The sequence below is a fragment of the Phasianus colchicus genome, chromosome 2, assembly GCF_987193195.1.
Source record: "Phasianus colchicus chromosome 2, bPhaCol1.hap1.1, whole genome shotgun sequence".
Taxonomy (NCBI): Eukaryota; Metazoa; Chordata; class Aves; order Galliformes; family Phasianidae; genus Phasianus; species Phasianus colchicus.
In genome coordinates this window covers 59,822,570-59,835,306 of record NC_143437.1, presented here as the reverse complement: position 1 = coordinate 59,835,306, position 12,737 = coordinate 59,822,570, and the positions used below count along the sequence as shown (strand labels likewise).

General features: G+C 39.2%; 1 protein-coding gene across 2 annotated transcripts in view; it reads left to right on the top strand.

Annotated features, from left to right (window-relative positions):
• Positions 1 to 10,998, top strand: part of TPD52L1 (TPD52 like 1) — a 51,948-nt gene extending 40,950 nt beyond the window's left edge. Inside the window, exons 5-8 of one of the 2 annotated variants that reach the window (XM_090135833.1) lie at positions 807 to 821; positions 3,554 to 3,592; positions 4,934 to 4,994; positions 9,044 to 10,998. In XM_090135833.1, the coding sequence (XP_089991959.1) occupies positions 807 to 821; positions 3,554 to 3,592; positions 4,934 to 4,994; positions 9,044 to 9,175 (247 nt within the window). In that variant the 3' untranslated portion in view covers positions 9,176 to 10,998. The remainder of the gene's footprint in view (positions 1 to 806; positions 822 to 3,553; positions 3,593 to 4,933; positions 4,995 to 9,043) is intronic. The other variant, XM_031611108.2, reaches the window with a different exon arrangement.
• Positions 10,999 to 12,737: the final 1,739 nt, after the last annotated feature.

Below are 12,737 nucleotides of genomic sequence, written 5' to 3'. Positions count from 1 at the left end.
ATACGTCGCACCACACACTGGAAAAAGATGTCAAGAGAGTAACCACTGCAGTGATGTTCATTAAATGTGTGCCACCTCTCTGGCTCCCTGTGGGATGCAGGTGTTCCCTTGAAGTGTCTGTAATTAAAGGCAGCATCAGTAGTACACTGATGAAGGAGAGGCAGTCCGCCTCATTGTTTCTCAACTTCTGAACCTTAATGACATCCTTTAAATATCGTATATCAGTGTGACTCTCCTAGTTCTACTGCCTTAATTAAGTTTCCTGGGAGGCGGAAAGCAGTGTCAAAGAGTTTCAAGTGTTATTTTAAACGAGGAAGAAGTATTTTAGAAAATGTCAATTTAGGAATTAAAATGCTCTCTATTTTTGTACCTGCCTCAACTTAGAGATAATTAAGAAATCCAAAAAGCGGCAAAGAAAAACAAGTGTTTGCTGCTGTACATGTAAGTTTCAAGCTAGCCTGTACTTCCTCTTTAGTGAAGTTAAGGTAGGACTTGAGGAAGGAAACCAGATAGTGTTGGTTAAACCTGATTTAAGAGTGAGGATGCAAAGTTTAGCAGGCACAACTTCTTCTTGCTGTACACAGTGTGTGACTTGTGTGGTGAAGGAGTGTGTGCAAATTCTTGCCTTGAAGGAATGTAAGCTGATTCATAGTGTAGTGCAAATTCCAACATCGAGATTTGAATGAGGATGATTTTTATTTTTCCTTGGGCACTTTGGCATGCTGCAGATATATATATGTATATTTTTACTGCATCTTTGTAATACTTCTAACTCTTGCTTTTCTTTTCTTGTGCATCCACCAAAGATCACATTCTATTAGGTAAGACACATTATTCCTTGAATGGTGCCTCTATATTTAGCAGGATTTGTTTTATGGAAGGTAACACAGTAACCTCTTTCTTTTCAGCATTTATGTGTATTCTAAAAAATTAGCTACATGAAGTGTAACACCTCATTTATAAAGTATAGTTTGTGTAATGAGGAAAGGACTGGACTAAATGCCTAGAGTGAGTTTGCCTTGCACTTAAGTAGTTTTGTCTTAAATTCAACTAATGAATGCACTTAAAAATGCTGCTCTTGGGAAAACCTACCTTTATGTAATCCCATTCCCTTAACTGTCTTTTTCTGTCAGAGGTTAGAACATAAACAGCAAACACTCCGCAAAAAAAATCAGCTCAGCCAGCAGAATATTATGAAGATTCATTAAAAAAAAAAAAAAATTAAAAAAAAAAAAAATTACCATCTCATCAATAACGTAAAACTGTATTAGCCATGAAGTGTGCATGCTGACTGTTTAGAAGTCTGTAGTCCTGGGAAAATTTCCAAAGGTAAGACAAGATCTTAACCTAATTAGTAAAACAGGGTCTTTATCTTCTTTGGAGCTTGAATATATTGATGCTTCAAAGCACTTCAGAATATGATGAATAATGTTTGTTGAAAGATTCCATAAGCAGTTGGCTTGACGTCAGCTCCACCCAACAGAGGGGCCCTGCACAGCCATGAGTCCCTGCATTCTGTCTGGCCTCGTAGCATTGCCAGTGCATGGGGCAGCTCAAGAAAACCTTCTCTATCCAGCCAAGTGTCATCCAAACGTGGGCTCTTCACTATGAAAACTTCAAAATGTGATATAAATTGACCTTTCTGTCTCACTCTGACATGAAACCAAAATTAGCACCTAGCAGTCTTTGTCATGAAAGATCTCTGTTCCTTTGCTTCTGCACTGAGCCCCTACCATCTCCTACCATCACTGATACGAGTGCCTTTAGAAAAGCTTTCTGTTTGAGGCTTCTGGTAAAACATTAACATGTTTGTCACTGTTCCTATAACTTGCATCCTCACCTTTTTAAAGAAAATAAAAGATGAACTCAGTAAAATGCACACTTAGTATTCAGATTGTCTGTCACATGCCATCTCTCTGCTGTGCAAATTTAATTAAGCGCAATGTAATCTTCTTATTCCGAGCTTTGAAATGTTTTGCTACTAGAAGAAGAGCAATCTATGCTGAAATACTTCCAAATGCTTATTTTCTGCCAGTTTGTCATGTGTTATGAGACTAACATGGCAAACATGCTTGTTTCAATTAACTAGAATTGTTAAAGATCTGCACTCCTGAAGCGTTTGGGCCAATCTCATAAATCTGAAAAATGATGTGAAAAATTGAACATGAAAACTCTGTATTATCTGCTATTAGTTCTTGTCTATCTGAGTTGAGCAAAGCCTTGAAATACGTACAGCAGGAATGGTTTATGTGATTCTCACCATCTCTCCTTCTTGCCAAATTGTTCTTCCCCCGACACCTATTTTTGAATCTGGAAAAAAATGGCTTTTGGCTATTTATGGACACAGTATCTCTCTGAATTGGTATGGTTTAGAAAAAAAAATGTGCTGTTTATATGTATGAGTGCTCTTTTTTTGTTTTTAATGCTATAATCACACTTTACTTGTTTGCAGCCGTATATTGGTATCACATAAAACTCTTACTCTTTTCAGTCAGACCAAGCTGCAGCTGTCAGGCAACACTGAAAGTAACCATACATGGATTTTTGAAACAATACATATTTCTGCTATGCACAACTTAATCATAATTTTCAGACACAAATGTAATTTTGAATAGTTCTTGCACTTCAAATAGTGAACATTCAGGATAGGCTTGATGCTTCCCAGCAGATGTTGTAACAGCAGAGCTGACCTTGGTGGCCCAGCTGGGAGAATGTGGCTAGTTAACTCAAGAGGTTGGGATGGGCAGCCAGCTGCAGGGTTAGAGATATAGAAGAGGATTTTTGAGTGTTCTGGAGAATCCATCCTTTGTCTTCCAACCTTCCAATATGTGTGCTGCTGGGAAGTCTGAGGACAGAAGAAAGTGTGGCATATAGAAGTGAGATGGAAGCTGTGGAGAACAGCGCTTTCTACACTTGGTGGAGTTGAAGTGTAAAGGAAAGGGTAAAGTGTCTCAGAGAAATAGGGACAGGAACTGCTGCAGCTGTGAGGGTTGTCTCTGTTGAAGTAACCTCTTGTTTAGATAGCTTTTTGTGCATGAAGCTCTGAAAATTGGGAGCTTGTGTTGGCTGTTTGGGCCATATGCATTGTACATGCAACAAAGCTAGACAGCTGCCTGCTTACCATCTGCTTTGAATGAGCAGTGTTCAGGCTCACAAACCTGAGCTGTATTCACCCAGTACAGAGTGTATTATCTGTGACTGAGGAATATAAAGATGCTCTGTGTTCTTCTGTCATGTTGCATGTGTTTGTAGGTGGCAGGGTTCTCTATCCTTTAAATCATATTGCCAGGGTATGTTCTACATCATTTTTTGAGCCTTAAGCAACTGCTGTTCAGCTGACAGGAGAGTGTGGTGGTAAGATCTTTGGTGCCAAAGGTGAACTGGATTTCAGGTGAGTTTGACAAGCTGTTGCCATCAGGAGTGGAGTATCATTACTCTTATATTAACTTGCACTATAAATATGTATTCAAGATATTAAAAAAATGGTGAGTTATAATCATGTTGCAAACAGAATTTTACAGCTTTTTTCTTATCTTTCGCTTTCATCCCACAGCTATTCTATTCGCCATTCCATAAGCATGCCTGCAATGAGGTAATATTCTACTCATATTGTACTTTCTATGTTGATGTTCAATATTCTAATGAGGAGGGATTTGCATATTTTGATCCTAATCCTGCACTTTTTAGTCAGATGATTTCAATCAATTAAGGCTATTCATGTAGATAAGGACCACAGGACTGGCCATCTGTGGTTTTGTTGTTAGGTGTTTTTTGTGGGTTTTTTTTTAATTGCATTAACTGTTTTACGTCTGGTTCAATCTTCTGAGTAAAGGAAGCAGTTCTGAAATGTATTTGAGTGGTTGAATGTTATCAGATTTGTATTACTGAACCTGAAAATCATTTGCTTTGCTGTCTCCAGAACATCATCCAATGCCCATTAATGTCAGAAATGCTTTGCACTCCCTTTGGATCATGCACCTATGCAAGGATTTTATGAGTGCTTTTGTATTTGAATGGCTGTAATCATGCTTCCCTTGACTTGCCAAATATCAATGTCTCTTGAAGTAAAGGTCTTAATGTTTTCAGTAAAACTAAGATCTACTTTTCTTTTTACCCTCTCAGTCTCTAAATATATTAATACTGCTGCTCCCTACCAAGCATGTGGGGAAAACTTGGTATACCACAGTAGGTAGAAAAAAACCTGAGAACTAAATCATTAAGTAACTGCTTCATTATGCTGTACTGGGCTTAGGGAGTTCCTGTTACCTCTTTGTTTTGTACTCCCTTTACTAAACAAGAGGAACCCTGCTGAACAACAGTGGAGGCTCTGAGCTAATAATGAAGCACAAAGCATGCTATAATTGAGCTTGCCGTTGTCAAGCAAGGAGCAGAAAAGCAGAAGGGAATATTAGACTGCAAACTCCCTTTACCCACTGTCAATTTGTCCAAGTCTTTTGTGCTGGCTGAACCACGAGAGGAGGAGACAAGCTTTTGTACTTCAGCTTGTTTAGTTCTAGTATGTATTTCCATATGGAATGGAAGATGGATTTTTCAGCAGTGGGGAAGCTGCTGGTAAGAGGGGGAAAGAGACATTTTCTAAGCAACTAGAGGGCCCTTGGATATGGATCTCAATGGGGATCCATACTCTCACTTTAGAACACGATTCAGAAAACAGTCAAACCAGTCTCTAGTTTAGTAGGGAGGTTCAACTTTTGCAAATTGGTAGCTAAAAAATACTCCTCTGATTACCTTAATTGAATTTGATTTACGGTAAGGCAAGTGATTGTTCATACCCTACCAGTCTACAGCCCTGTGCTGCCAGCCAGTCCTCACTCTTTTCTGCCATTGTTGCCTGGTGAAAATTAATAAAATTGCAAAGTTACCTCATTAAATTTGCAACTGACTCCTTCCTTCAACTTTCTTTTTCTCTTAGGAATTCTCCCACTTTCAAATCATTTGAAGAGAAGGTTGAGACCACTGTCACAAGCCTTAAGGTAATGATTAGAAACTGAGTTACATGGCTCTTCTTGAAGTGTATCTATCGCGCTTAAAGACATTTCTATCATTTGTGTGGGAAACTGATTGAATGTGCTGTTCCATCAAGAATTTCATGGAACTGCAAGAGTACTAATAGAAAATGAAGACAATATGCAGAAACAAATAGTCTTTCTCTATTTCACTACTACAAAATTACTTCTGTTGTCTACCAAAGTAAGCAAGTGGTCTCAAAAATATAAAAAAAAATATGGTTGTACCAAGGTGTAGAGATATCTCAGGTGTGACCATGTGATTATGCTGCATGAGACAGAGCCATGTGGAGTCACAGGGTCAGATTTTGAAAGTGATATGCTCTTAAGAACTTTGTGCTGTGCCCTGCCAGACAGACACAGCTTTTTGCCTATATAGTGAACTCAAGTCCTTTCAGCATTGGAGACCTACTTGCCAAGTGCTGCATGCTCAGCTGGTGAGGGCTGCCATGTAACTGGTTTAAGTCATGCCACCTGTGTGGGTTTTAATTGTGAAGCAGTCTTTCCTTGATACAGTTCTTCATTTCCTCTCTAATTTCAATGCTTTGTCTGAATTTAAATTTTCCAAACTATATATATGTGTGTATATTTGCTGTTAGATGATCTGATGACAGAGTTATCAGTCACCACTAATAACACTTGTTAAGGCAGGAGAGCGAATGGCAAATTTGCAGTGAGCTAATCTTTTCAGCATGAAAAATGAGAACAAGAGGTTTCTTGTTCAGAGATGTCTTCAGATGGTTCTTTTTCATCTGATAAAGTGTGACCATAAAGTGGTGTTTTACTGCTATAGAATGATTCCAACATATTCTGAGTACAGTCCATTAGTGGGCAAGGGCAAAACTTAGTACCTTTTTTTAGGTGGAACTGACTATACTGGCTTAATGTCAATGGACATTAAAACTTATAAAACTTTAAAGTGCAAGAAGGTGTCCTTCCACTTGGGACAGGCATTCCTTCTTACATAAAATGCAGATTACCACTACAACTGAAGCAGCAGTTGCATGAGGAAGGTCTGCTTTTTTCCATACCAATGTGAAAACCTACAGCGGGTAATATTTTCCAGGCAGTGTCTGAAGAAAGCATGGAGTTCTAGGGAGAATTATTTAGTTTTATTTTTCTAAATCAGCTTGTGCATCAAAGGATGCTGAACTGCACTATCATGTTCAGCTTTTACCTGTTCATGTTTATTTAGAGAGAGGCTGCTCTGACAGTTTTAAATGATGGTAGTGTAGGCAGTGATGTCATCTCCATTGCACTTTGTCAGTGATGGAAATTTTCACAGGTGGGAGGCAGCATCCCAAGGAAGTCTAATGGCAGAGCTAGAACAGAATGCTGACTTCTATAGCCTCAGCTCAGGGCTTTGTACACCTTTCTGTTCGTTCTTTCACCTGCTGCAAATGCTTTTTATGCTCACCGTCTCTGTCAGAGAAATTGTTCGTCAGTGGGATGCCACAACTTGAAAGGTCTGAATTCCTGCTTGTTGATGTCAAATGTTCCACTCGCTTATGTTTTCATGTTCCTTCTACCTCTGCCCACTTAGACAGATCGTCACTGGAACACCAGAGGTCTGAAATGGATTTTTTTTTGTTTGTTTGTTTCCTGCCACTCGATAGTTAGAATAAACTTCATGGGAGAAACACAATGCTTTTTAGAACCTACTAAACCTACTCACAGGGCTTTTAGTCTTGTCAGTATGTCTAGCTCCCAAGCTTGCATTTGGCCTCCTGTAGTCTCTATAAACTCATTTGTCCTACAGCTATGGCTAACTTGAGAGGGACAGATTAAAGCCTTTTTGCCAAGACAAAAAGTCGAGTCCAAAGTCAGCTTCCACATCCCATGTAGTGTTAATTGCCCAACTTTATTGGAATACCCTCTGACATTGTCTGAAATATTTTCTGTCTATATTCTCTTTCTTTCTTTTTTCTTTGTGCAAATGTAGAAAGGGAGCTGCAGTTGTGGCCCTAGAGTGCCACTAACACTGGCTGAAGACAGCTGGGAATGTCTCAGCATAGTTCTTTCTTTTCCCTGACCCTTTTGTGGCTTGCAAGATTAGAAGGGCCTACATGAGGAAACGTATAGGCTGTCCCTTTGATTCTAGGGACCTGTTGTGATCTGAAAAAGTGAAGAATTTCCCAGAGAGGCTTCTGACCACAGACAGTAACAGCATTAGTTTTTCTTAATTATTTATTTATGTGTTTTTCATATTAGGTACAGAATCAATGGTCCTGCAGTGTTCTGAAACCAATGAAAACTGATTTTCAGCTTTCATTCATTTCAAAGTCAAATTTTAAATTAGATTTTTTTGCTCTTCAGGTTGAATTTTGGGTTGCAGCTTTCTTAGGGAAATGTATTAGTTCACTTTCCCCTGAAGATTGACAGGATCCGAGTGCCTGACTCCTAAACTCTTCTGAAAATCAGAACACCGCTGAACTGTTCCTTGTATTCAATTACTGGAGACCTTGGCAGAAGCATTTAGTAAAGTGACTCACATCATTTTTGTTTTCTCATGGAAGAGTAGGCAGAGAAGCAAACAGAAAATAAAACTGCATTTATTATTATTATTTTTATGTGCCTCAGTTCAGATGCAACTGATCCAAATTATTTGAAACAGTGCAGCAGCAGTCTTTACCTACATAACCACTCTGATCAGTTTGAATCAACATTCTTGTGGAGACTTTTTAAACTGGGAAACAAAGTCATGAGCTTTGCAGTGAAAACTTAATAATAGCTTTACTAGGCAGTTGCTGCCTTTTCCTTGCAAGTTCTGGACTAACCAGCAAATTATATATACTGTTATATATATAGTACTGTTACAAAAATTGGTGATAAACTGCTATCTTCTAGTAGCTCTGCTGACTTACAGAATGGATACAGACTTCTACCTCGAAACAGGAACTTTTAGTAAGTGTGTCTCAAACTGTCAGAGCACAAATCCAGCATTCTACTACTTGTTTTATTGAACTTTCAAGCTAGGCAAGCTCCTGTGCTTGCTGATAAAACAAAGGATTATGAAGGATTAACCCTTTGGAAACTTAGGACACAGTGTTCATTTGATTAAAGTAATCTTCCTAAGCATTTGGTGACTGGCAAGCTGGAAAAATACCAGCTTTTCTTTAATTCCTGTTGCAGTTCTGGGACGGAGTAAGAAAGTTTTGCCCTATTTTCAGACTTGAATCAGCTTAAAGCAGGTATATCAGCAAGGCAAATCACAAAAGAATATTCTCTTAGCAAGACTACCCTCTAAATGAGCTTTGTCTCCTCTTACGGTCTTGGTCATTTCCAAATCTTTGGATAAAGCTTTTTTTTTTTTTCTTGATTAGGAAAACTCTATTTCAGACTTTAAGTGACGCTGTGTTTTAGTACTTATATTTACAAATTCAGTGAACTGTAGTTTTTTGAAAGTAGATAACGTGTGAGCAGTCGTGTTTCATTAATGTAACTGGATATTTTTTCTCCCAGGAAAATATGGTGGGTAGTTTTACATATCAGTACTAGATGCATACAGGCATTGTAAGGGAGGCGAGTTGTTGGTTTGGTCACTTGGTTACAAAATTCCTTCTGTAGTCCAAAGTCACCCCAAGGTTCACATAGCTGGAGAGAAGTTAGTTATGTTACCAATTCTGGGGGATGGACCACTCACCTCAGCAAAAATACCAGTTCCTTTCAGTGCCCATCGGTCTGTGCAGAAGTGGAAAAAGAGATAAATAAGCATGAGGTACTCATGTAAAGAACCACATTAAGTTCAATGGCAGGATATATGATCCTAACTGGATCATAGGGGGGTCAGTTCCTTTGAGTTTATCATGAATTCCACAGGCAGGTTTATGATTCTGATTGAGAAGTCTAAAAACTGCAGAAGGGAATACTTCAATGATTTGTGTAACTTTTGCTCTTTAAAAATAACTACCACCGCCACACTCTGCCTGCTTTGAACAGTTCTCAGCTCTGTGGCCAAGGAGTGAAATGCAAATGTGAGGAACTTGCTGTTCTCTTTTTTTTTTGCCTTGTTACAGACCAAGGTTGGTGGAACAGGCCACACTGGGGGCAGTTTTGAAGAAGTTCTCAGCTCCACAGCCCATGCCAGCGCTCAGAGCTCTCTGGCTGGCACCCGACTTCCCGAGAGTGAAGAAGAGCTTCAATGTTAGGCTGAAGGCCTCGCTCAGAGACTTACCGAGGCCATGGTTTCTAGACCTCCCTCAATACCAACATGTGCAACAAAATTTTGTGGGTTTTGGAAAACTGCCTCCCTGGCGTCATGCTGGAGAAAAGTTTCCTCTTTGTATTTGCATTTTGGATGTGCTATTTTATCATCAGGTATTTTGTATGCTATAGGAACCACATGCCAGTAAATGAGTCATAGCACTCTACGTTCTGTAACATTGTGACCAAAAAGTTTCATTTTCACCTAACTTCTCTCCAGCAATCTCCCAGTCTCTCTTACTTCTTTCAGTTTAAAGTTTTCTATCTCCTGGTTTCCAGCTTCTCTATCAGTGCTACAGCAGACAGATGGACCTTGAGATTTCTGCTGCCAGCAATAGTCCATACACCAGCTGTCTACCAGCCATACCAGGTGCCCTTCGATCTGGGGTGTCTGGACATGATTTATTTCCCAGTGAAATTAAAATAACTTATTGTCACCCAAGAAAAGCTTTTTTCTCCTTCACTGATACGGTCTGGCATTGCCCTCCAGTTAGTCAGCAGAGTTAAGAAGGACAGGAAGAGACACTTGGTTATTCATATAGAAACTAAGCTGATCACAGCTGCCCACTTAAGCTGATCATTGTAGCTGGAATGGCTTCAGTTTAAAAATATGTTCCATGGCTTGCTCTCTGTAGTTTGATAAGATTCAACAGCATAAGCTAATTAAAAAGGGAAGTGGGGGGGAGGGGAAGCCTCCAATAATGTTGCCTCCATATCTTCCCTTCAAAAAGAAGGGAAGGTAAATTATTTATGACTGAACAGCACAAGTTTCAGTCAAGATACAGCCTTATGCGAAAGAATAAATTCCAGCAATTGATTAAAGATGTGCCATAAGATAGAGAGCTCATGCCTTCAGTCCACATTTCAGAGCTGCTAGCTTGAATCTCATTTCTTACACACGATGAGTAGGTATTTCTTGTCCCAAATTTTGTCCTTCATTATGGGGCATCCCAACTGCATTATATCTACTTAATCACCGAGAGCCAGTCATCTCTCTGAGCTTTGATTCAGCATGTTTTCTTGCATCTTCTTAACATTTCTTCAAGAAAAGAGCAGCACACTTGTGGCAGTATCTTGCTGTCTTAATGAGCACTTGTCAGTCTGCATGTTGCATTGCTCTGTTCACCAGACTGAGATGAGCACAGCTTCATCAAAAGGATAAACAAAATGGAAAACAGTCTGGCTACTTTCAAAATGGATGCTTGTTTTGAGCTTAAGCCAAAACTTCAGATCAGCGTTAGTGAGTTTGATGTTACAGACTGCTTAAAACCTTGTGAGGAAACTTGGCTTTATGTGATTTTTTTTCATTGTGGCTTTTGTTATAGTTTTGACAGCTAGAAATCCCTTAACTTCTGTCTGGTAGAACATTATGAACTTTGAACTCTTAATGCCTCTTCAACATGATTTTTAGCATGGAAGCAAATTGAATTAGGTTTCTAGTACAGTTTTTCTGTGATAGGTTGCTAGCTTATTTTGCAGTGATTTTGTGCATAAACATGAATTAATTTAAATAAAAGTATTAATGGTAATTTAGTTTGTGTAAATGATGTCATTGATCTTCTTATTAAAAATAAATTTCTCTTACTCTTTTACTTGTTGGTGTTTTCTCTTTAATTCCCTTTATTCACCAGTAACACCTTGTTATATATATCCCTTGTCTAAGCTTGCAGCAGGGAATTGAAGTATGCTGTGAGTTTATCATCAGCCATCCCTCTAGTTTTTATATCTGTCTACTTCCTTCCAAATCTGAAATTTTCCATGGAAATCTGGGGCCCAGGTTTTGAAAATTTTGCTATCTGAAAGACAGAATGGTTGAAAGTATTCAGTAAAGGTGAAATATGTGGCAAAGAGCATCTGAAAGTATTAACCTTTGGTACAGGGTCAAAAGGCATACCGAGGTTAAAACATGGAGCCCAAGCTCAGGATGGGGATTTAACCCTCCATGTATTTTTATATGTACATACATACACACTGAAAATGGTTTGAGGAAAGCATTAAATTATTTTTTGGCTGCATTCATAAAGAGAACAATTTAAAGACTTCCATTCCTGCATCCCCAACAGCACTGTGCATTGCCAGCCAGGAAAACCTCTGGCTGTGTTGGAAGAATTTTCTGTTCCTGCTGGGGCAGCACCTGCTGCATGTTCTCATCTAACCCCTTTTCAGGACTACTTTTCTTCTTTGTCAGTATTGTTCTCAAGTCTACTCTCTAAAGCATCTAGAGCTCTCATATGCATGGCATTCAATAAGACCCAATAAAGACTATGACTGTAGATATCTTGGTGGACTAAAAATGCTGGAGAATGGCAGGCCCTAGACAAAGCCCTGTGGGACCCATTCCTGCAGCACAACAATCAGCTATCAATAACTAACTACTAATCAGCTGCCTGTTGCTCAGTAAACTGTACCTGTTCTTTCAGCGTCTCTACAGGGCACAACTGCTGCTTTTGGGACGTACCCTGTGTAGAGCAGTCATCTCACACCTCCTCTAGCCCAAGATGCTCTGCAGATTTTGAGCTCTGTGCAGGTTGCTTAAAGCAAAATCTCCCAGCCCGAGTGAAGCAGTCTGTGTGTCTGCCAAAGGCATCAGCTGCAGAACACAGTGCAAGCTCTCATCAGGCCCTTAAGTTTTGTGTAAAGGGGAATCTCCTGGAGTCACAGCACCTGAAGACATCCACTCAGCTAACTTACCTGCCTTAAAAAGGGATTACAATTTAGTTTTATGCTGCCTCATCTGACACAAAACTGAAGATAGGTAGAAAAAATAGCTCTAAGTCTCTACCATAACTTTTCCAAGTGCAAACTTTCATTATCTGGCAATTGGAACATCACCTTAAACTCCAACTGCATTCCTGATGCAATAGTTAATAACATACATTTGTGTTCTTTGGGTATTAACATCACTACAGCTTTATATGATAGCCATCAAATCACAGAATGGTTTGGATTGGAAGGGATCTTAAAGATCATCTAGTTCAACCCCCCTGATATAGGGAAGGACACCTCCCTCTAGACCAGGTTGCACAGTTTGGCATAATTATTTCCATTAATAAATGTCATTCGTAACAAACTTGAAAAGCTTGAACAAGAGAAGATGAGTTTTACACTGTAGTATAAACATTTGCATTAGACTGTACAATCTCCAAAGGCCTCTTCCAACCTTAGTTATCAGCTGCCTCTGCAAGTGTCTGTAAGGTTACCAGTTTGATGTGAGGCATAAGGCATACAGGTCTTAACATAAACCTCAGCACCACTCCTCGATACTACAAAATGGTATAAAAACTGCATGAAACAATGAATGTATTCGGAAAATGTAATTAATCAGATTACCACAGTTTTGTCCATCATCAATACTTCAGGATCACATGCCTAAAAGAAAAACAAAACAAATCTCATCTCTGGAAGCTCTTGCCAAGCTTAGACAAACATGGCCATTGGTCTTGCTTCCATCTAGAACAGTGAACAGCTACAAACCCATCTCATACAGTTACATGCTTAAATCCACAC